The 26,212-nt window shown below is 35.8% G+C and overlaps 1 protein-coding gene across 33 annotated transcripts in view; it reads right to left on the bottom strand.

Moving 5' to 3' along the window:
* Nucleotides 1-26,212, bottom strand: part of PTPRD (protein tyrosine phosphatase receptor type D) — a 525,037-nt gene that overhangs the window by 298,777 nt on the left and 200,048 nt on the right. For all 33 annotated transcript variants that reach the window (XM_059411633.1, XM_059411644.1, XM_059411635.1 and 30 more), the window contains exons 3-4: nucleotides 9,792-9,937; nucleotides 6,011-6,152 (exon numbers count right to left, since the gene is read on the bottom strand). In XM_059411633.1, coding sequence (XP_059267616.1) covers nucleotides 6,011-6,152; nucleotides 9,792-9,937 — 288 coding nt within the window. The remainder of the gene's footprint in view (nucleotides 1-6,010; nucleotides 6,153-9,791; nucleotides 9,938-26,212) is intronic.

Below are 26,212 nucleotides of genomic sequence, written 5' to 3'. Positions count from 1 at the left end.
ATACTCACATGACTTAATATTCATTTTAAAACGGTTAAAAATGATACAAAGTCAAAAGAAAAAAAAAATGTTCTCACTTAAATGCAATGATTCACAAGTGCACTCATTCTCTCTGGGCCCTTTAAGACATAATCCCAGTGTGGAAAAACTAGTGATAACAATTCAAAGAAAGCAGCATGCTTTCTTAGGGACAGAATGGTCCTTAAAAGACTGAGTACAATGAAACATGAAAAAGCCTCAGCTCACAAGTGCACTTTTCCCCAAATGTTATCAGTTTTCATGTCTCTCCTTAAAACAGTCTTCCATGGACCTGTGCACATGGGCTCCTGCCTTGATGAACACTAATATGTAAAGAACACTTATTTTTAAGTACTCAGGATCATACTACCAGCAGTCCGAAGTTTCTGTGGACTTACGTGGCTCTGCCCACTACCACCACTTTTCAGCAAGCAAATGGAGTACACAGGAAGGCTATATCATGTTGTTATCAATTTATTCCAACTACTCAACTATTTTATAAGCCTTTTCAAGTAATCTTCACTCAGTACCATAATTGTCAGCAAGTTTGTTCTGTGTTGGCCACCCTTCCTTTTGACTCAGTCTTTCATAAAAATCCTTTTGTGTGACAGTCAAGCAGCTGTGCTTTGTTCTTTAATGTTCCTAGCCTGGATCCCCAGCCGCGACCACTTTATAACATAAACAGCAAAGTACCATTTTCACAGCGGGGACAACTGTGTTCATCTTCAAAAAGAGGCATTAATAAAATGAGACTGTAATGAACATGCTAATTCTGATCACAGGGTACTGCACAATGGTGGAGAGAGTCGGCTGCCTTCTCCCTGAAAGATTGTAAAAGTTGTTTTTTTTTTTTTAACAACTGCTATAATGGCTTAAAAATTTTTTTGGAAACTGACATATTATGCAAACATTTCTCTCCATTTCCCAATGAAATGCTTTCTCTGTCTCATCCAACTGCTCACTGTGTGTTTTACTACCTCAGTTACAGTCACCTTCAGTGAGCATATTTTTTCCATCTTTTGAGAACTGGCTTCTGAAACAGGCATGTCACTGAATCAAAGGAAGCTAGAGAGAAGAGGTCTCAGTGAACCCAGTCCAGTGCCTTTGCCTTCTCTGACCATGTGAAGATAAAAAAATAAAAATAATAATAGATGAAGAAGAAAGAGGAGAAGGAGGAAGAGAAAGAAAAAGATGAAGGAAGAGGAGGAGGAAATATGGAAGTTAACACATTTGCTTAAGACACTGTAGCTATTTTGGGACAGAGCCAGAGTTGGAACTCAAATTACCTGTGACTGAGACTTGGAAACTTTGTATATTGTCTTATGTCTTGATGGTGATCATTCATAAAATAGGATGCATCTGTGTGTGTAAAGTAAGCACAAGTACCATTTCATAAGATACATCTGCAAAACTAGGTAATTAAATTGTCTCATATTTAGTTATCTTTTTAGGCAATGATTTTACTTTATGTGTGTTCTATGAAAAAGCTAGTTTCCTGTCAGTAGGCGAGAGCAACAGTGTTATGTATTACACCCTGTTTTGTTGTGCTGGTGCTGGTAGTAGTTTTGAGGGCAGTGCTATTTGGGAATGGGAACGTCTCCAAGAATAGTCCACTAAGCTTTAAAAAATAATGTGTTACATGCTGTTTTAGATGACAGTAATACATGCACTTTCTGGATACTCTTTGAAAAGGATTTAAATTCAAGATACATGATATATAGTCAGACAATTAGAGGCAAAATTGGTAATATCTCAGTTTTCCCTGCCCAGTGGCTGGTACATGTAACTGAGAAAACCTTTTCAGCCCCGGTTATCATTATATACATTTATACTACAAGACTTCCCCTGACAAACACTGGTAAGAAATTATGACTGGTGAACCAAAGATTCAGAAAGAACTAAATCCATCGAGATAATGAGCCTCTTCTTGGAACACCCTATCTGGTCCTACTTGTGGCCTTGAAAACCTCATTTTTAGTCTAAAAACCTTCCAATTCTACAATCAGGCAAGTCTCCGCCCTTAATAACCTCTCGATGACATCCGAAGCCTTCACTTAAATTCTGACCAAGAGGGAAAAACATGTGCATGACAGACACACACATCAGCATCCTCAAGTACTGCAGAATAGGGGAGCTGCTTTTGCCTCTGTTTCCAAAGGCAGGGCAGCCTAAAAAATTAAAATATGACCAAGGGGCCATACATACAGCATTCAGCTCCCCATTCTCATACTGCTTCTTCTGTGAACTACAGTGCACAGGGTATGAGTGGTAATTGCCTAAATATCTCATTCCAGGGCATGTTCAGCCTGAGTTTGTAGTTATCCTTCCTTATGAAAACAGTTTTTCAGAGCAAGAGTAATTTGAAGCGAGCTACAGAGGGAAAGTTTCCCCTGAAATACTCCCTTTAATGCACATGGGTGGTCAGAGTATTATTTCACTGTCTTCTGCATGAGCCACACAGTTCAGATGTTTAAATCTCCAATTAATTAGGTTCTCTAGTAGCCTCTGTGAAATAAATTAGTGATATCCATCCAGGCCACTTAGACAAAACCCATCATGACAGTTGGCACATTTTTGGCATTGTCAGCAAAGTAGGGAAAAAAATAAATGACCCGTGTGGACAAAATGGGCATCTGACGAAGGCCACTAACTGAAAGTGTACATCACTATCAGCCAACTGCAGAGCACAGAGCTTGAGTATCTGCCAAGGTGATCTGCAAGTGCAAGTGAACTCAAAAACGGGCACAAAGCTCAACAAGTGTAGTATGAAACTCTTCACATTCATTTTAATTATCTGTACACTATGTTCATATTCTATGAATGTGATTTTATATTGGAATATTTTGCCAGACTATTATTAATAGAATTATACTTAGTTATTTAGAAATTTAAGACTACGAGGTAACCCTAGGGAAAAATGATAATTCCCAACCCATTTATTTCATTCCATAGGGATATATGAAAAGTATTCTAAGTTATGTTTAGACTACTTTTCCATTACCTAAAATACCTTTGGGTTTTTCTCATGAAACATTTCCAAAATTGCTAAACATAATCTTTAAAACAAAAGGTTTAATTATCTTTACTAGAATCATAAATTTTCATATAAGGTACTTATACATGACAGCTATTCACACAGAAAACCAAGATCATTTTAAAATGCTCACATGTATTTGTTTTATCGGGGAGCTTGTTGAATAAAAGTAGATGAGATGGTTCTCCCTAATCAGCTGGGAGGAAGGAAAACATAAATCTATGTGAAAGCCCAAGTAAAATGATATTTTCCTCGCAAGTTTTTGCTAATCTCTTCATCATTGCATAAAGATTAAATCAAGCCAAATGACTGTTACTGTTTCCTTTCAAGGGGAAAATTCAAGGAAATCAGAAAGTAAAGAAAAAAAAACGTTTTTGGTAGATTTTACTTTATTATACCTTTGTTGTTACACTTCCTACATAACAGCATTAGTTCTAAACTAGGTAAAGAAATGAAGATTAAAATTTTAAAAGAAAATCAACAAATGAGTCTGAGTTTGTCTCAGGTGTGAACACCTGAAAAAATTTCTCTACAATTTCAGACCTGTTAAGTTTATGTGAACACATATGTGTATACTCATATATGTACATATATCTTGAAGTACGTGTTAGAGTCTTAATAAACATAGTCACTAAGAAGCTTCCCAGTTTTAAAATCTGACTTCTAACTCCCATCTGCTCTTTTTACCCCCCCAATATCTTATTCTTACCTGAGAGATTTTACTCTTTGTTACCTTTACAAACCTGTATTTTTTTTTTTTTGAAGATTTTATTCATTTATTTGGCAGAGAGAGAGAGAGAGCGCGCGCATGCGAGCACAGCAGAGGAAGAAGGAGAAGCAAGCTCCCCTCTGAGCAGGGAGCCCAGCTCAGGGCTATCTACCCAAGGACCCTGGGAGCATGACCAGGATCAAAGGCAGACACAATTATTTGTAGTTCACAAACTATGATTTCTACTCTCCTTGATTGGGTTTCCTGTTCTTCATGAGTGAGAGCTAGCTTTCATGCTTTAGAATTAGTAGTTATGAGCCCATCTGGGTATGAATGGCCTTATCTGGGGTTGTATATGCTGAATTGTGGGGACATCTCTGTGGGGTGAGTACTTACAAGGCTGCCTCTTCCACACTTCGTGAGAATCACTGTATCTGGCTGTTTTTTATGCCTGCTTCTAGTTCTATTACACCATAAAAGTGGAGCTAGAATTCTCACCTTTCTTCAGAAAGCTGGTCTAGCTTCTTACCTTCATTTTGTTTTATATAGGCCTATATGCTACTGCAGAGCTAAAACTCTGGCAGTTAAAACATATAGTCCTTTTGGTTATTATCTTGGGTTATGAGATTATAAATTATCTGTTCTCTGGAGATTCTTTGTTTTTAGCACCAGAAAACTTCTTTCTTATTTGCAAGCCTAATCAAGCATTTAGTTTTATTTTCAGATATTTTATCAACATCTCCATGAGTTTATAGGAGAATGAGAAGTTTGTGTGTAAACAACTTCTCAGAATGGACGGAATTGTAGCTCAAAGCTGACTTACTTGTTTTTAAGCATCATTCTGTTACATGCATTTAAAAGATCTATATCTAGTATAGATGGTCAGTATTTCTCCTGAGACTTAGTAAGATATTTATAACATTTGAGACTTATTATAAGATGTATAAGTAAATAATCTCACTTCCTAGGTTTCTTAGATTAATGAATTGATTTGGTAGTCAAAGATCCAGAAGGGAATGTTTTGATTTTATAAAACATACAAAGTAAATACATACCACAATGGGAAAAAATGGAGTGGAGAACAAATGTTCTTAATCCACGTTATATTCCTCTATGGTTATGCAATTTTGTTTTGTTTTATTTTGTTTTAAAGAATTTATTTATTTATTCAACAGACAGAGATCACAAGTAGGCAGAGAGGCAGGCAGAAAGAAAAAGGGGGAACCAGGCTCCCCGCCGAGCAGAGCCCAATGTAGGACTCGATCCCAGGACCCTGAGATCATGACCTGAGCAGAAGGCAGAGGCTTAAATCACTGAGTCACCCAGGCACTCAGTAATGCAATTTTGATCCCTTTTTTCCTTCCACTGCCCTTCATCTTATAAAAGCCTATTCTCATAAGTGGTGGAATCCAGCAAAATGAAGTTCAAAGCAAAACACAATGAACAAACAAATGAAAGTATGTGAGAGAGAGAAAGACATAAAGGCACAAGAGTGTTAGGAGATGTCAACTACTAGGGAAGCCAATTCAGGCAATATTCTTATCTCTTCACAAAACGTTGATGCAGAGATGCACAACATTCTCTAGTACTAATGTTCTAAAGAAATTCTAGAAAGTAGACCCACTGTACTAGAGATTTGGCAAGTCATCTCGTACTTTGGTCAAACTGCATAAGCCACATAGCAGGAAACACAGCAGGGGGCACACTGTTTCCACTCACTTTGCATTAACAGATGTTCAAGAAATATAAAAGACTGAAATAAAAATATATTTTTTGACATAAAGACATAAGGTACCTTTGTTTTTCTCAATAGCTCCATTTATGAGGAACTAATCTTTAGGCAGAAAATGTTCCCTTAATTTTGCAAACATCAGTGTCAGTTGTGGTAATCTGTAAAAAGTACTGGCCAACCTTGGTACAAAGAATCCATACAGAAGCAATGCTAACTTGAAAAGACAGCATGTCCTATTTCCTTTCTAGGTACTCTACCAAAAATCATAATGGTATTTTGCATTGGAAATCAGTATTTCTCTTTTTTTTTTTTTCCCTGGATAGCATTCTTCAAGAATCATGAGAAGAGGCATGCACTCCCTGTCTAAATGTTTCACCCTTATAAACATTGCATTTAAATTCATTACCCATTTAAGTGTCATAAAAACTCTAGGCACTTTAGTGGTCCCTCAAAAGAACACCAGGGATACAGAATTTCAACAATAACACAAGGAACAACCTTGTACTTGAGTACTTACCACGCAAAACTGTGAGTCTGGTGGATACACTTATTTCTCCCACGTTATTTGAGGCCACACATTCATAAATGGCCTCATCCCGTGGAGTCCGTAAGGGTTGTATTCTGAGAACTGATCCAGATCCATCATCAAACTCTATTACCTATTAGAGGAAACAATAGCTGTCACAGGTGTTGTTACAATTGTCTTCCTCTCAGCTAAACCTTAATACAGTGGTGAACCAGTCTTTTGGCTCAGACTAAAAACGGCAGCATTTTCAGACTGAATTTTGATACATAGTAGTAAAATGGAAAAACTGGTCTAATTTAACTAATCTCCTGAACAAAGGGAAAGGCATGTAGCTACAGATGCAAAGTCTACTGAAAAACATTCATGGTATACTCGTGAAAATATTCTAGTATGTATATGTAGGACAATTTGTTCCTGTTAATTTTGCAAGAGACTTGTTGCTATGAGAGATAACCTTCTCAAAGGTTATCTTCTGTCTCTCACAGCATGTATGCTTATGTGGACCTACTCAATAATTGGACTGTAAGGTGGAGATATAATGTATACCACCACAGACAGCTCTTCTGGCTTAAAGTATTTCATGCTGAAAAGTACGGAGAAGCAAACCATGAAGAGAAACTGCATAAATCTAATATTTAGGCAGCCAATGAGATGGTTTCCACAACCCAAGAGACTGATGGCATGCATTAATTTTGCTATAAATCATTCCAGTATTTGTTCTAGCTTAGCGTTTTCTGCATTTTTAGGGCATTTTTGCTGTAAAATGGAGGCTTGCTTCACCGGGCAGAAAATTAATGTTCTAAAGAATAAGACTGAATTCACTATCTTTATGGACTACACTCTGAAGCAGTTTAGCAATCCCAGATATTTGTCAGCTAATTCAAGTACTACTTCAAAAAAATGATAATGATGATGATGAGGAGATTCATAAATATGGGGACAAAACTGTGGAGTTTTCTGCTTGTCTTTTCTGTAACTACGCTGTGTCCTTCCAGCTGCCCACTGAGGGGCTGTGCTTTCCAGTTTGGGTGAGGGTTTTTTTTTTCATTTCCCTGTGACTAATAAATAGTTCCATGTGCCTAAATTATGAATTGAGAATGCTTTGTAAATACATTTATTGAGGTGTTTAATCCCCAATTTTGTGTGTAAATGTGCTTATGTCAACATACAGAAGAAAGATCAAATATTTTAAAAATATACCTACTTCAGGTCCTTTCTGTGTTCTGTTTTCAATTCAGAGATATCCAAAATGTCCCACTTCCCAATATGCCACAATTTATTTTCATTTCTATCAAGCACATATTTTAGAAAGAATCCACCATGCATGTTGTGAAAAAAACTTTCATAGTTAACTAGAATCTTTGACAAGTATGCCATAATTGAACATATATATACATTTCTATATTTTTGTAAACATTTAATTTATAAACTTTAAACATTTTTATGTTTATAAACCAGAAAGCACAGCACCTCAGTGGCCAGCTGAAAGAACACAGCCTAGTTTTAGAAAAGACTGGGAGAGGACACCACAGTTTCATCCCCATATTTATTAATCTCATCATCATCACCATTATCATTTTTTGAAGTAGTACTTGAATTAGTTGACAACATTTATATATATTTATAAACACATATAAATAAACATATATTTCTAAATATAAATACATATATAAAATGTATTACATATATTACATATAATACATCTCATGGCTTAATGTAGAGAAAGGTTTAAATATCCTTAATGCCATCTTAAATTTTGATTTTTTCCAGTTTTATTAAGAAATTATTGGCAAACATCACTGTAAAAAGTTTAAGACATATAATGTGATGGTCTGATTTACATGTATTTTGAAATGACTATTACAGTAGGTTTAATTAACATCCATCATCTCATATAGATATAAAAAAAAGAAAAGGAAAAAAAAGTTCTTCCTGCGATGAGAAGGCTTAGAACCTACTCCCTTAACAACAGACTATTATGTGTCACTATAGGTTTATATTTCTGAACTATTTCCTAGTGTAGACCTATCCTTTTTCAACAAACACTATGCTACACAATACATGCCAATGTTGTGATTTCCAATTGAAAATCTTATTTAATACCCGGTATTGATTGTGCCCTATTTACTCTAAGCAGACATTATAATTGCCACTGGAGATAGAACAAACAAAATCATTCTCACTTAGGGCTCTCATAGGCTTTATAAACTAGCAAAACAAAAATACATACATACTATTACAGATTTTAAAGATTATCAACCCAAGACTCAAAACTATTTGATATACACGCTTCATGTAAAAATAACTAATTTTCCTTGGCTGTGTTTATATGATTCTCATTCAGACTTATGCAATGAGTAGAGCTCATGCTTTGAAACATTTGCTATTATAATTTAATCTTTGTTATACTGTCACCAGCAAGTATGATGTCAAAATCCTCTTTGATTAATAAAATTCAAATTCATTTAAACTAAAAGAGATGTATACTACAGATCACACACACATCATTTTCTACATGATAGAGGAAATACTTCTCAGTGATTAAGGTTTTTTTTAATGTTTAATCACTGTAAGTATTTGATGTCAAACAAACATAATTTTAAATTTATCATTTGTAAATTAAAGTCTACATTTAAATTTCTACCAGTGTAATTAATTATACCCTTTAAAAAGGGAGTTGGACTTTTTTTGCTCTGTGAAAACTGGTAAAAATGGGTAAAATCAAAAATGTTCTAAATTTTGTACTTGTATTTCTTTTGACCAGAAATTGCCTTTATTTGCCAAACTACAAACTAGGCTATGAAGTATGTCAGAAACTCAGTTAAGAGAAAGTGAGTTTTACACTTTGGGGAAGTTTAGAGGTCTTTCTATCCTTTAAGAATAAGCTGTTTTCGTCAGGTCTTAAATTCAGGCATGTTATTGTGTGCTGCTTCCAACTTTTCTCTGCATATCATTATCTATTTTTCTCCTCCAAAACGAGCAAATTTCTGAACCCTTAGTCTCCCTAAAAACATTCAAAATAATATCTGAATTATGCTTCATCATCTTCAAGTCACTGAGCTTTCTTGAGTAATTTGTTCAAAGGTTTAAATGCCATTTCATCCTGGGTATGTTCTTTCAGAGCCATGCTTAGGCCAACATTTGAGTTAATGTCCCATTTTAGTTCATGGTACTTGTAAAACACAGCTGTGAGATTCAGTGGACAACTTCATTTGCTGCCCAGTACCCATTCCCCTTCTTCCCTGTAACAGGAACCTGAATCCGATATGGGAAAACACTGCTTCCCCACTCCAGGCCATCGGATTGGATGGAGCTAACTTCCTTCCCAGAACAGAGGTAGAGTCTGATTAACCTAAATTAGTTGGTCTGTACCATCCAGTTGTCCATATACACTAGTCCAGGGACAAGTAAGTAACTCAGTGAGACCTGGGAGCATAGGGAGCTTACACTCCCCTTCTAGCCTCCATTGTGGGAGGATGTGAGACTCACATACTGAAATCTTACAGGGAAACAGTCTGAGGATGAGGCTAATAGACGCATCCCAAGAACCCTGAGCCTGGTACCATCTAATACAAAGTTAGTCACCTGAACCCACAAATTCCTTTTTAAAAAGCCATTTAGAACTAAGTTTCCCAACACAAGCAACAAAAAGAAGGCCATGTCTCAGTGATTATCACACTTCATATCACAGTAAAATAAGCAAGTGATATACAAACCAAAGATAGAGCAGATACACTTCTCCCCCAGAGAAACAGAACAATGGACCTAATACCTCAAATCTCTGATTGCTGACTTTCTTTCCTTTTTTATTCCAGACAATTTTAGGTCTTGGGTCTCCTGTAGCTTGGCAAATGAAAGAGGCAACTCCACCAGAGACCCCTGTCTGGTCAACAGGAGTTCTTGTAAACCTTGGAGGTGCTGAAATAAAAAGAAATAAATATCAAAATTAGATGGAAAATTGAAAGACAGAGTATTACCCCACTGCCATCACTTTTCCCATAGCCCTCAACCCCACTGAGACCAATACATACATATATATATGCACACACCAAGATCACAAAATTAGAAAAGCACCTTTTAGTTTTAAGGGTAGTTTAAAGGGGAGGGAGGTAACTTTCTGGTCAAGATATCTGCTAGTGTTTTTATTGCTGAAATCTGTATTAAGGCAGAGATCCAATAACATCCGAAAAGCAACATCACACATTAATTTTTATTACCAATATAAAAAAAATCCAATTTGTCCTCTGTAACAAAATGAGCTCATCAATCAAAGTGAGTAAAATTTTAGCTCTTTGCTTTGATGCCATTATCAGGGCACTGCCAGAAAGCAGCACTGCCACTGCTAAGCCATTAGAATTAGTGACATTTAAGAGAAATTCTAGAAAATTTTAAAAGAGACAAGAAATACAGCCCTGAATTATAAGGTTTGGCAAGAAACAGAAATAAGGAAAACTAGCAAAGTGACTCCTTAACCTAAATATTGTGCTCTGCCTTAATTGAAACTTAAGTTCCTAATTTGCATAGAAGATGAGTCAAGAAGCCTCCAAAGTCTGAGGCAGGGGGGTGGAGGGGGTAGAGAGGGGAGCGTGTTAGGGAGGGTGGAAGAAGAAAAGGAATTCCTGTTAAAAAAATAAGTAGACTTTAAGATTCCTAAAGATGAAAGGTTAGAAGTTAAAGAGTTTTTAAATGTTCTCTACTTCCTTAAAATATTCCTAACATTCACCCTCTCTCTTTAAAACCTACTTATCATCCAGCTTGCATTTCCAGATCTAGAAATCTATTATATGAGAATTAAATAAAATGAAGATAGGTACTTATGCACAAAGATATCTATTACGCCATTTATTTAGCAAAGACTATATGTACCCTAAATATGAAATAAAACTGGAATTGACAGTAAAATGAACTATGACATGATGATAGAACATCATACAAATATAGCCAATGTTATATGGATAAAAGTTTTAGAATATGACATGAGAAATACTTGCAATTCAATAATAAGCCACAAAAGTATCATACACACATTTAAATGAGGGGTATCAGATAATAAAGAAAAATGTAGCCCCCAAAAGGATGGAACAAAATGTGCAAAAACACCAATGGTGGTTTGGCAGACGTATATTCATAATTTTTCCTACTTCTTTACATTTTTCTCATACCCTTGAGTTTTTGCAGTTATGTTGCGATTAATTTTTTTTAATTCAAAAGCATCTTACTTTTTCATTCCATTTTTTTTATCCCTATTAGAAATTTCCACCCCTACTGTTTTTCATTTAAATGCTATTGAAAAATGGTTTTAAACAACAGTAGCTATAATTTATTTTGAAAATAATCCTTATATTTTAAGAAAGAAGAAGTTCATCACTCTTTGCTCATTATCATATTTTCTCTGCCTTGTTTTCATGTTTCCCACATGATGCTTCTGCTGACATAAAATATCTCACTTTCCTGTTTCTGTTTCTCTCTTTTTTAAATATTTAATTAAATAATTTATTTGAGAGAGGGAGAGAGTAAGCTCATGTGGAGAGAGAGCACATGGGTGGGTAGGAGTAGAAGGAGAGGGAGAGAGAGAGAATCTCAAGCAGTCTCCATGTTGAGCACAGAGTCTGGCACTGGGCTCAATCTCATGACTCTAAGACCATGACCTGAACTGAAACCAAGAGTAGGATACTCAACCAATTGAGCCAGCCAGGTATTCCCTAGCTTTCCTATTTCTTAACTGTAAAAATATGAAATGTAAAATTATTTTCAGAGATGCTTTCCAGTTTAAATTTTTCTAGCTTAGTGTATTATCTCCACGATGAGAGAAACAAGGGTGGGGAGAGGCATCTTTGCAATGTTCTTGCTGGAAAATGAGCCCCCACCTCATCAGCAAATTCCACTTGGTGATAGTAGAACTAGTGGGAACACAGGTCCCTCCCTGCCTGTTCAGGAATACTAGGAAAGAAAGCAGGCTCCCACAGCCCTGCTCGATATCACATCCTGCAACATCTCTGGGTAGCAGTACAAACTAAATGATTACCAGAACTGCTGGAAGTACTTAACATGATCTGAAATGACTAACAGTGAGAAGAATAAAAAACACTGTACACTGATATCACTTTTCTGGAAACAAACAAACAAAAATGATATAAGAAGTGTTTATGCTTTTCATTCTGCTGTTGCAAACAATGCAAATTGATAATAACCACACACTTGTCAACATCTAATATAGAAATTAAAATCATGCAATTAAAATTCCTAGAGAATTTCCCTGGAAAAGTAAAATGTATTGCATTGCTTGTTAAATGTTACAATACTGTCATTTTTGGAACCTTCCTCTTCAAAGTACATAGCTTAAAAATTGTTAACTCTGAATGAAAATGAATTTTAACAACCTGTTTTCTCCTTTAAGTTCTGTTTGGAAATTTCTTGCAAGAATGTGTGAATGAGGTTAAAGGGCTATGGTATAAAATGACTATGTACTAACCAGAAATTAAATAAATCTAGAATATAGGATATTCTTCTTGCACCAGGTTTGCTTTATTTGTTTGTTTAAGGGATGGTATCGTACTTCTCATCACAAAAAAAAAAAAAAAAAGGGAACTTGGGAGGTTCTGACAATCTACAATCAGGAGGCAATGACTACTAGAAAAAGTGTTTCCTAAATCCTGATGAGTGGGGACACTAAGTAGTCAGAATACTATTAAACAGGACATCTGACTTCTTAATATAAAACATATAAAACACAGAAGTCAGATTCCCCATATTCTCAGTGAATATGAGGTGAGGTGACTACCATTCCCTTATTCAAATGTATTTCTGGCTTTTCTGATCCTACCTAAAATCCTTCTGCTAATATCCACAAATATTCAAATCTGCTAGTGTTATGACCACTGGATGCTATTATAAAGATTTCATTTTTAGAGATGAGGTCAAGTAATGAACTTAACCTATTGAATTGTGGAAAATTTACTAAAATAACCAGTTAGAATCTGCTTCAGATATGGGACTGTTTTCTTAAGTCCTACTAAATACCACTTTAGTGACTCAGTATTCTTCTAAAAAAAAAAGTACTGAACAGGGTCCTTAAATGTATTATTTGTAAGCAAGAAATGGAATTGATCATAGTACATTTAAAAAAAAAAAGGTATATCAAGTGCATGTACACACATGCACTTTTTTTTAATACAAAAGATATTAGCCTTCACAGACAAGAGAGTCATGATTTTTTATGGGATTTGATATCAATTTTTTCTACATGTACTCACAAAATCTAAACCAGAAAAGGATAAATGCCATCACTCTATGATACAAAGTTTAGTTTCTAGATAATTTACTAAAATCCCTTCAGTGAGCGAGACTATTGCATAAATAATCATCTTGGCTGGTCAAACTCTAAGACTGATGCTGTCAATGCAAGGCAGCCAGCCAAAGAAAAGAAATGAGAAAGAGAGAAGACCAAACTTAATAACTCCAACAAACGCTTGAGGCAAGTAAAAATGTTTATTCTCAGAGGGGTATAATAATACATAGCACCACTTCCTCCTCTCTACCATCTCAGCTACTAAAAGAATGAAATGAATCCTCTGCCTTCTTTTGTCATGGATATTACCCAAATTTAAGAGAGGCTTTGAAGATAGGAAGAGAAGAGAATTCACATAAAAGCGTAAAACAAAGATTTCTACTAAAAAGCCATGCAATATGACTGCCTCAGGTCTGAGTAACCAAAATCCCCGTGTTTATCCCATGAGATATACCAAATATTGCAGTTGGTTTAACAAAAACACACAAACACATAAATAAATAAATAAATAAATAAATAAATAGACAAATAAATAAATATCAAGAGCTTAAAGATGGAGAGAAACACATCAAACCCAGTTCGGAGGCATGAGTCCTTTTTATAGCTGACTGCCATCACTATCCACCTAAAGCTTCCCACCCTGTGCTTTGCAAATGCATTTCTGCTCAAGCTGGTTTTGACAAGTGAGTAGTACGACCTTTCATTAAACTAATGCTGGATACTGTAGAGGTCAAATTACTGTTAGACCTAGAAAGTCTATTTTCTAAATGGAAACAGAAAAGCTAAACATGTGTATGAGTCAGAACAGAGGCATGACTGATATTCCAGAACATGTCTGCCATGCTCACTTGCTGTTTTCAAAGACCGCATTTTCAGGATCCAGACGCTAGCTCTGGGAATCTGGTGGATTATTCTTCCCTACACGGCACAAGAGGAGTCACAACCGCTCATTGATTTTTCTTCGGGGTTAGTTTGTTTCTTTAAATATAACAAATGCACAGTACCTTTGCATCTAATGATCGTAATACTTTGATGCCCTATCAGGTTTCAAGTTGCTAGACTCTCTGAGACAAGGAGATAAGCCCAATGAACAGTTATTGTTATTGAATTAAGGGGATAGATCCTACCTAGACCAGCAAGCTGCCTTTGGCCATCCTTAACAAAGTGCTCCATCAAGGACAAATTCTCCCCTTAGTACACTATATTAGGTAGAGCTAGACATTAATGGGGGAGAACCCTTGAAGTCTACTAGTAACATCCATACATGAAACGAATTTATGAGAAATTCTTAAAGGTTAAGAAGACAACTCAGATTTGCAGTAACTTGATTGGCCAACAGAGAATCACTTAAAACCAAATCACAAAAATGACTGCACACTACAAAAGTGAAAGGAAGAAATGAGAATGCCATTTGTCTAATTTAATTCTAATGAATAAGCCACTTCTGTAGACATCAAGGAAATATGACGAATGAGGAACAAAACTAACAGCATGTAACTAATTGGCTTTGTTTCTTTCAGCTGATTAACATTTCCTTAAATAGAGAGTTCTGTTTTTAAAGGGGTATTTGTCATAATAATGTACTTAAAATCTTGAAAGGGGAAGGTTAATGATGCTGTTTAATGATACTAAGGGAGAGGATGAGGGAATGTTCCATAGGAATATGTAGGTATTTCTGTCCTTAAGAATCTGCTTCCTCCCAAAAAGATATCTGTAGAATTTATGAGACTGTCAACTGAAACCATTCCCATTTTTTCTTTCTCTCGAAGTATCAGGAAGGGAAGCTCAGGAAATAAAGAGCATAGTAGGAGTCAGGGGTTGTTTTAAGGATAATGGCCAGGTCTGAAGGTATACAAGCTATTGGGGTTTTACAGTCCCTTCCTGCCACGGCACACTCATTACCACTGCCCCAAACACAAAGAATGGCTAGAGTTTAGTGGATGATGAATTCTGTTGTGATTCATTTGATCTCTACTGGGCAGGAGTGGAGGGAGGAAAGAATGCCTGAGATACCAGCAAAACCAAAGTGGCTCATGAAAAGAAAAGAGGGAGGTCTTAAAGATGACGCATGACTGTATGGGAGGCAGAAGTGTGGCACGCACACCAGGCTGGAGTGGTTTCTATGGCAGATGTTCTACATAAACTGGGGCCAGTGAGGATATCTATCTGATCACGTGGGATCTGAACAGGGTCATGTCTGATATCCATGGCCAGCATAGACCTTCAATGACAAAGAGACTTCTTCTGAGTCACGAAGGATGCTGTGGTCCAATCTTATAGCCTTAAAATTTGACTTAAGAAGCACTATACTTCAAAATGGGATAAAGAAATACCTAATCTTTAGTGAATACCACACAGTGGATTAAATGTTCTATGTATCTCATGTGCAATGTTTTCCATAGTCCTGCAAGATAATAGCATTACTCTTATTTTATAGAATTATAGAAAAATTTACAGTATTGTAAAGATTTGGAAAGAAAGAAGGAAAGAGAGAGAAAAGGGAAAAAGAAAGGAAGGAAGGCTCTCTGAGGTTATGAGTGAGTCATGGACTTTTGATCTAATTGTGAAGCCCCAATATTCCTATTGTGTCAAAATAGAAAATAGGAAGTTATAATGACACTGCATAGACAAAATGGTATAACTCAATTTATGGTATATTTTCAAACTGTTTTGGTTAACTATTAAATATATACTGACTGTTTTCTTGAGGGTTTGGCAAGCACTTTGTGCTGGATTACAGCAATTACTTTTCCCTTATTAAGTGAAAAAACTCAGTCAGAGGCCATACTGAAATTATTCTTCTAATTTCCAGGAGCCAATTTGAATCAGGGATAAATGAACTATGATGCCTGGTCAACAGACAAAACTGATGACACAAAATACATAAACAGGTCATATAAGTTCCAGGGTTAGTATGCTAGAACACTTCTGTGTTATTCAGAGAATGCATTAAATTTGTTCATAGTAGATAAAGACAAATACCCCACAGATGTTCTTGATATCAATTTCCCCTTTTCCTTTCCAAAGCATTTCAATGACATATTGTAGGTATGTCTACATCATTAATTGTATTGAGCCTTAACTCTCCATTCTTTGAAAATGACTCGAAAGCAGTCCTCCTTTGGGTAGACAGATGTCTGTGCCTCTGTATAATTACCGATATTCAAGTTGACAAAGAATTGATATATACATTGACAGAAAGGAGAAAGAAAAGGATGGGGAAGGAAAAAGGGAAGGAGGATAAGAAGAAGAAATTTGATTTTATGGAATGACATCTCCCATTTGAACTTATCCTCAATGTCAAATCCTCATTTCTCACTGCTTGAAAGATTGCCTAGCAGCATTCCAAAATCATTACTGTGGAAACACACCATGCCATCTGCCTTCCCAATCCTCCTCCTCTTACTGTTTCCACTTCTATTTGTGGCACTTCCATCCTTCCAAGCACCCAACCTTGCAGCCCCGACCTCTTCTTTGTCTTCTTCTCCTCCACCTGCTACCACACAATTATTCAGTCCTATAGATTCTGCTTCTACTACGTCCCACTTCTCTTTTTCTCATATCCAATAACAACAACTATGATTCTCCTGTGATGATGGACTTTAGAATCCCTTGGGAGCCTTAAACAACAACAATGACAAAGGCTATAGGTGCAGAGACTCCACTTCAGACCAATTCAAATAGAAAATCAGTGGGTAGGGATGGGTAATTCATTTCCAGAGGACTCCAGTGTCCAGCCAAGTTTGAGGATCACTTAACAATATCATAGTATTTGAACTCTCCCATATGGTCATCCTCACTTCGGGTATATATTGCTACAATCAATATTACACATTATCGATGACCCTTCTTTTCCCTTCCCATTTTCTTCTTTGGGGTTTTTTAAAATGCATCTATGATTAAAGCTCTTCTCCACTCAAAAGAAATATAAACATAAGTTGAGTTTTAATAGTTTGCAACTGTCAAATAAGCCCAGAAATTTTGTTTGGCCCTTAAGACCTTTCCAAGCTGCTGCTAACCTATTTTTCCCAAATATGTTTTTACCTTTGCTCATCAAGCACCTAAAATCCCCTGCCTCAGTATCCTAGTATATGCTATTTCCTGCACAAAATGATTTCTCCCCTATTTTTGGAATTTATAGAAGCTTTCCATTTCCAACTCTATTAAATACCTTAAAGCCTTCTTTGAGCCTCCCATGTAGATGAAATCTACTCTTTTTTTTTAATCTCTTATTGTATCTCTTATATCTTTTTGCATCTCATGCATGAGTTAAAACAGTCCATATTTTATTATAGCTATTTTATGCTCATGTATTTCTCTCCCTTCACATTAACTGAAGTACTACACCCCCCTAACCCTTGGCTATACACTTTTGAGTATTTCATATGGATAATAATATTGTAAACACGATTATTGTGCTTCTATTTGAATTGCTTGTTTATAACATCAATTAGTTGCAGAATGCAAACTTTCTGTAATACACACTGACACTGTAAAACACCGATATGACATGGTGGGAGACTGACAGAACCAATCAGGTCCTACGTTGGCAAAATGTAGAATAACCAAATCACACAGTCATGTGTCTGCCTTAGGACTGAATTCAGATGAACTATAACAATGCTATGAATCTCAAGCTCTTTTATGAATTCACTCCACCTCATTCTGATCACATTGTTATCCTTCTCTCTGCCTCTTTGTGTGCATTTCATTTTTAAGTAAAACGACCTTAAACATTATACATAATAGTATATTCATTATACATATATTAGAAAATATAAATAAATTAAAAAGAAATTTTAAAACATCTTAATGGTTATCACCTTGATGAATAGGTTTTAAAATTACTCTATGACCATTTAATATTTAATAATTTTTACATAAGAGAGATTATACTATACTATTATTTTATAGTCTACATTTTGCTTAAAATATATTTTACATATCCTTTTGTCAATCAGTATTTAATTGAATATATTTTTTACATTAGAAAACATCTAGATCATGTTTTAATTTACTATTAAATATTTAGGTTGTTCTTAATTTTTCAGTATTATAAATTTCTTTTTATTTATTTAACAGACATAGAGAAAGATAGCAAGAGAGGGAACACAAGCAGTGGAAGTGGGAGAGGGAGAAAAAGGCTTTCCGCTGAGCTGGGAAGCCCGATGCGGGGCTCAACCCCAGGACTCTGGGATCATGACCTGAGCCAAAAGCAGATACCTAATGACTGAGCCACCCTCCTATAAAAAATATTTCAATTATTATTCTTATAATTACATCCTTGCACATATATGTAATCCCTATATGTGATTCATTCTTACATGTAAAATTTCAATGCATATGATACATTCTTTATGTAAAACTGTTGGATCAAAAATTATATTTTTAAGACACTTTATAAATTTTTAAAATAACACATAAATTCAAGGGAAAAATATACATCAGAGTATCCAATTACCAGACTACTGATAAAGCTGAAAATTATTACTTTATCATTGGCTAAATTTTTATCCTTTTGTGCTAAACAGGAGAGACAAAGGTAGAGTTGAAAGTGACTGCTACTGAGGAGAAAGCTGGAAAATCTACTTTCTCAAAAAAGAATCCTCTTCAAAAAGTTCTCCAACACTGCCTTTTCCATTTCTCCTTAGCACAACAGAATGTAAGGTAAATAAATGCTCAGTGGTGAACACTTACAGACCAATGAAAAAAGAGGAAAAAGATGAAGAAAAAATATTTACAAAACAGAATTATCAAGAATAGTATTTAAATGCAATAGAAAATAATTTTTCAATTTTAAAACACTCAAGTTCATCTTATTCTTTCCAGTTTTTTTTTTTTTTAACTCTTGTGGAGAGGAGATTACATATGAACTAGGCTGTTTATAGCAGTTAAATAAATTTCTAGCATGTCTTATGTCAAGATATATTAATACCTGGTCATAAAACACTTGTTTGACAGCAGTAAAAGTTGTATGGCCTCACCACTGTACCTTTTTTTGTTGTTGTTGTTAAACATACAGCCATGGGGCATTATGACCAAAACAAACAATCCCCGGCATTCACCGTGTCTGGACCATAAAACTTCTCTAAACTATTGACAAGCTTAGTAAGACCAGCCATCTGTTTTGGTGTAAGACACTCACAGTAACCACTGGTTTAGTGACATAAATTTCAGAAAGGCTGCTAGAGGTCTTGAATCACTCTTAGATACAATCTGTAAAGCCATTTTTACCATTCCCTATGCTAGAATCATGCATTCTTAATGAAAACATGTTATCAGCAGCACCATTTAGATATTTACTCAACATTTTCCACTTTAAGCCCCCGAGTTTGCTTACTACCTACTTATGCATTCAAAATACACAGACCGCACATCCGTTTTCGCTCAAGAGTGATAAAGGCCTTTATGCTGAAGCAGATGAAAAGTCATGCAATCTCCCAGGCTCATTCAGTAAAGATGTAGGCAAATGACACAATATTTATTGGCTTTTTTCATATTCCCTCTAAATAGTAATATACTCACAAGGATATTTAACACAGACACTGTATTTGACAAAAAAAAAAAGAAACTACACCGACCCTTCAGCGTCTTTTTATAGAAATAGTTTTCAAAGCAGATTCATTTACATCATTCACTGCTAATTTACTCATTAATCATAATTTATCACATCAGATGTGCTGATCATCATTAAAAGTAATCATTTATTCTTCATTCTAACCTGCTGCTTATCATGTACCTGCAAATTGGATCACACAGGAAAGGTAATTGGCTTATTTGAAAAGGAGCATGAACACAGATATAATTGAAGTGGCAAAGAAAGAAAAACAGAAGATAAAACAATACCGTCATTGGCATTTCCTCCTCTCCACCCTGCGCCCAATTCTTCCCCAACTTCATGTTACCAAACTCTGGAATATGGATGTTATTACTTCCCTTCTAAGAAACTCCCAATATATCAATTACATAAATTATGTTTTATTATTGCTTCAGAGGAACTAGAATGGCATGCTGTGCTGGCTTCACTTTAGTACCCGTAGCAAGCTAGTGCCACAAAGAGAAGATCAAAGCACTGTAAGTGCTTTGAGCCAATAGGAGGTACTGCTTGTAACTCCTACCTTCCAACCCAAGTGAGGTGTTACCACAACTGCCAAAAGCCTGGGTCATTTCTTGGAAGATACATCCATCTTCCAGGAATAAAGGGACTGCAAGTTTTCATAGATCACTTTCAAGTGATCAAGTTTTCATTGATCACTTTCAAACTGGTAAATTAGCAAAGTACTTTGGAAAATTAAAAGTGACTAAAATATTCCCAAGTAATTCCAACATGGGAGGGGTGTGTATACTTGCATATGCCCACACAGAACTTCAGTAAGTAGTAAAGCAGATCACAAAATAATGTTCAAATGTATTTTCTGGAGAAATTTAGAATCAGTTTCATAAGAAAACCTTGTTATTAGACAAAAGAGCATCTCTACACATACTGTTCTGAGATGTTACAAAAATGATCTGTCAAAAAGAGAATATTGGAAAAATAAACTGCCTGAGTTTTTATAACACAGGAAATATTAATTATAAAATATAGGTTTATTATAAATAGGATAGCATTTCCTAAAGAAAGTCCATAATCAATATTATCTTCAAAATGAATAATATGATTTTAAAATGCTTCCAATAAAGAAATATTTAAAAATTTCATTATTTAAAAATATTTCCCTGGTACTCCATGTTTTATTTTAGGGTATATTACCATTTGTTAAGAAGTAAATACATAAACAATGAATAAACAATAGAAAAAATAAAATGCAAAATAGAAAAAAAAGACTTTCCTATACAACGTCATTTTACAGCAAAATGATTTTAAAAATACATATGAAAAATGGCCAGCTTATTTATATTTAGATCAATACTTTGCTAGAGATCATAATACTCTAAGTTTCTAAGGCTTATGTCATAGGTTTCATTCTGTGTAACACCTAGCATATTGCAGGCATTCAAAACCTTTTTTAAAAAGGCACAATTACTTTGGTCATATGGATATTTTATGTGTGAGTCTGTGTCCTTCCAAATATTTTCCACTAAGTTGAGATTTTATTTTTAAATTCACTTCTCTGTAGACCCAAAGCCAAAAAGGTATTTGGCAGCAATTTGCAGGATTCCAAATATTCTTATTCAGTATTAGGTAACTATTAGGACCGATAACATTTTGTAGGATATTAAAAATGTTCATTTTCTGGTATCCTTCCTACTGAACACATGTAGCAAGTAAAAGAATGGCATTCATTTTACACATTAAATCCACCCTTTCTAAAATAAAATAAACTTCTTTTTTAGAGTCAAGAGAAAGAATCTGCATTCACACAGTGCAAATTGGGAAGAGTGTCCCACTTGAATTTAATCTTGCTAACAATGATTGATCTCGGCATTCTCAGAGTAGCCTGTTACCCACCCATTCTCAAATTCTACTCAGTGAGCTATTTGGGGGTACAAAAGATGGAAAGCATGACAACTGTTTATGCTAGGGCTATGAAGTCATGTACAAGCAAGCTATGATAATAATAGATGATCAACCAGGGCCATGGATTGGTCCTGTCCACACAGAAAACTCAAGTTGACATTAATTGGATCTTGGCACAGCGAGGACAGGGTACAATTCCTTCATTTGTAGATGAAATAAACTCTAAAGAACTTTAATAAAATGAGCCCTAGATGGAACAAAGTATAATACTATAATCTAATTCTTGCTCTTTTTTTTTTTTTTTAAGCTATGTCTCCGTAAAATAGCCCTATCAGCATTTCCATGACAGCATGTGAAATCTGAGGAGGAAATGTCTCATTCTTGCCGCCTGTGAACTGAAACACATACAGATTTAGAAAGCCAACAAGAGCAGGGGGAAGGGCCTCCCCCCCACCTTCTCCTCATTGAAGTCTGTTATGCTCTGGCCATTCCTTTTGTTCCCATTTTCTCTGAGGGCATCAGATTTATCTATACAAATACCCATCTCACCTCTCTTGGTAAGAAGTTCAGTAACACTTGAACCCAGAGACACGAGGTAACACGACTCAAATAGTCTGGAAACACTTTTCGTTCAGATCAGTTTTCAAATATCAAGTCCCTAATTTGTATCCCTGGGCAGTGCAGACCCTGGTACCAGCTCATTTTGGTGCAGATTATGCATGCTTTTCTAGAGAAACACATTATCTGAGCCCCAGGAATATGGGAGGCATTCCAAAACAGCATAGACAGTGAGGACCTTTATTTGCCAACTAGCTCTCCCCCACCCTTCTCTAATTTACAGCCCAGGGTATTAAGTAAGAAAACAAAGGGTTTTCCCATACAAAAATAACCTTTTTGAAAAACCTGCAAATGAGGTTTTAATTACACTATTTACCAATATAAACTGCATGCAGAAATAAACTAAAGCATTACTTGCTATGGCTGGCTTGCTTTTTTTCCCCCCTAATTTAACTGTTGCAAGTAATATCACAGCAATTTAAGTTAGTTTTGTGACAAATTATTAAGACACTTATTTTAGAAGGGAAATCAGCCAATAATTACTGCCCTGGCAACATGGCTATTGTTCCGAGCAAAACAGAAGCTGTGGTTGACAGCTGATGGGCCCAGCCCCCTGCTAGCCTCAGAACACACTTGCAGATACTCAAAGCCTCTTGCCAGACCTAAGCATGCCTTAGCCACCCTTTCATCCAGCAGGGCTATGCCGATCATCTTACGCTGACTACAATAAAATGACACCATTTTAGGACCTCCTGCAAGGCTGGATTTACCTTTACATGCAAAAAATATTGTATTATTAATGATTCCAATTACGCAATAATACTAGCCTTTTTGCACAATTCTAAAATATCAATGTATAACCCAAGCATATTTTTAAATAAGTGCCCTAAAGTGTTTTTGCTAATGATCCCAATTTGTTATGCAAAGGAAGAAAATGCTTCCCTTGGATTTGTGTAACAGGAGCGCTTGTGAACATACACCAGGCCACATGTGTGAGAATCTGGATGAACGTAATCTTCCAGAATTAGAAAAAGGGCCTTTAGATTATCCTGGGATAAACCTTCATTCAGTACCAAATGAAAAGACAAAACCTCTGGGATGCTAAAAGTTGAGTGAGACATGCTACTTCTTTGCCTGAATCACCATGTAATCTAATCAGTCACTAATTTAATCAAAGGGAATGGCCTTTTAAAGCTCATTGCAACACTTTTGTCAAATTTTACTACTTGAAGTCTTGGAAATCTAGCGAGAGTCAAAGCTGCTTTTTGAGGTAGTTCTAAAATGTCAGGAAATAGATCATTTTTCAGGGCTGGTGTTTCAGAGGGAAAAAGAAAAGGAAGCTAAAGGGATGGGCTGCAATTAATATTTAAATATGCATCAGTTACTCCAATTCACTAAATAAATGTCCTTGGGGTTATCAGTTTTTTTCTGAGGCAAAATAAACAGAGAAAGGTAAAACCACTGTTCAGAATCTGCAGAGCAAAGCAGTCAAAACACTTCTGCTTAAGAGACTGAACTCAATGAAAAGCATTTGGGAAAATGGTCATTATTTTGCAAAGGTTCACTATGAGGGTTCTGCCCCCTTCTACCATCCAGTGGAGGATTCCAACAGTCATACCGCTCCCACTAGTTCCCTGAAGTCTCTCCTACGCTGTACATTTGCCTTAAGGTCCTCGATCAGTTCTAGAATACAGCTTTCTCCTTTCCCATGCTGAAGGGCTGAGCCTTGCCTGAGAAAATCGCAGCACTGTATGGGCTAGTGCCACTGCAAATTCATGCTCTGAGGCTCAAGGGGACTGGGCATCATCTATCAATCATTTGACCACCCTGCACCACTCTCCAGAAGTCTGTCCTAAACAGACCTCTCACCTCCAAGAGATTGATGCTCTTGCTCCTATTTCAATGGGGAAAATAATGCCATCCAGCAATAACTTGATGGCAGCCACATTCTATCTGCTGTTTTTAAAAACTTCCCTTGGTATATCCTGTTCCACACCAATTGCTTCGCTTGTTTTTTGAATCCCTCTCACCATCTTGGGCCATCCATTACCCCCTCTCCGTACACAGTCAACATCTTCAACTCGCACTCTCTAATTACTCCTTCCCTTTTGACCAGGGTCTCTCACAACTGATACTCTGGGTCAGAATCCTTTGTTTTGTGGAACTGGCCTGTGCACTGTAGGAGGTTTAGCAGGCTCTCTGGCCTCTTTCACTAGATGCCAGTAACACCCTCTCACCTCAATTGTGAAAAAGAAATATGGACAAATGTCCTCTGGGAGGACATTCTAAGGTTTGGCACCAAGAAAAGCTTATCACATCCCTGTTATCCCCACAGTCCCTGTCAAACCAGGATGGTGGGTCACCCTAGCTTAGGCCTTGTTGATTATTTGCTCAACTACTTCCTACTCCATATCTCTCTGGTCTTTTTAAGTATTTCCATTTTACATTTCACATTGCTTGTAAAGGCGTCTTCTTCTTCTTCTTCTCTTTTCCCTGTGAGGTTGTGAGACAACAAGAGGAATGACCTGTAGCAGGCACTGCTCTAACATTAAAACTAACCAAGAATTATGCCTCCACTGAAGTTGACTGAATTATCAGTGATTGCATGAGATTCAAGCCTATAACCTTTGTATATAACCTTTGTATTTGACATATTTTGGTTAAGGCCACCATGCAGGAATAAAGAAATAAGAATTATGCACTTATTTATACTTCTGTTGAGGAATTACTTGTTATACTCTATGAATATATGCCAATGGAAGAAATATACATACAAAGATTTTACTCCTTTCAAACACTGCTGGTAAAAATAAATTTAATACATGAACATGGTAATTGGTCTCTCTCTATATATAAACCTTTCATTGGGTTTTAGCTGTGATAAAGAGAATATTATTCAAGATCATTAACCTGCCTGGTCTGTACTGGCCTCTCAAGTGGATCCTAATATGTGATATTATTAGCTCTTTCTCTCCCTCACTTTCTTGCTCAGTCTCTCTCTCTCTCTCTCTCTTTTTTTCCTTTGGTTTTGCGGTAGATTTTCTTCTTCTGGTGTCTTAGTCTTTTTGGCAGATTTTTGTGGTGTTTCTGTTTTATTTCTTTGCCTTTAAGCAAAACAACTTCATATATTAACACACAGACAATACAAATTTATGTAAGACTGCTAACCATACTAGGATATGTAATTAGAATTAGATTAATAGTCAACACAAACAATGAGGATAAAAATAAATAATTAATATTTTTTTAAAAGAGTAAAGATGAGAACACATATTTATCACCAAGTGATAAATCCAGACTAGCTTAGAAAGTACTCAATTCTCTGCTCTCCAAAAATACATGGAACATTTAAGATAATTTCACACATCCCATTTTTCCTAAAGGACTAAAGTAATCCACAAAAGCAATCTCTGCTTCCTGTCCTGCTTCTCTGGGAAAATGTATTTTATAATTGTGAATAGAATATATACTTTAATGGCAGAAAGGCTAATGTGCCTTTTTTAGCCAGAATTTAAGGTTGCAATCGTAAAGGATTCAATAATATAATTTGTTTCTTAGTATACAATGACCATTCACCCCCCCTCAAAGTATAAAGAGCATTTTCCAGAAATAGTGTCGTTTTATCTACTTCAGGTACTGAACTTCTAATCTTAAAATTTTAAGCAACGATAATATAAACATGAAAGTGCACACATTAAGACACAAAGGGGATTAAGAAGCTTTGAAAAAGTCACTTATGAATGAGCAGATATATTTTGGCCACTACCAAATGACCCTGGAAATGCTATATATATGAACTTTTCCACAACTTGCACATTTCTTTTGCTCGCAAGAGCATGGGATTCTTACACTGCATGATACCCTTACGAATTTTTTTTTTCTTTTTCAG

Source organism: Mustela nigripes, chromosome 9 (genome assembly GCF_022355385.1).
Source record: "Mustela nigripes isolate SB6536 chromosome 9, MUSNIG.SB6536, whole genome shotgun sequence".
NCBI classification, from domain to species: domain Eukaryota; kingdom Metazoa; phylum Chordata; class Mammalia; order Carnivora; family Mustelidae; genus Mustela; species Mustela nigripes.
The sequence above is the reverse complement of the archived record's forward strand: the minus strand, read 5'-3'. Positions and strand labels throughout refer to the sequence as shown.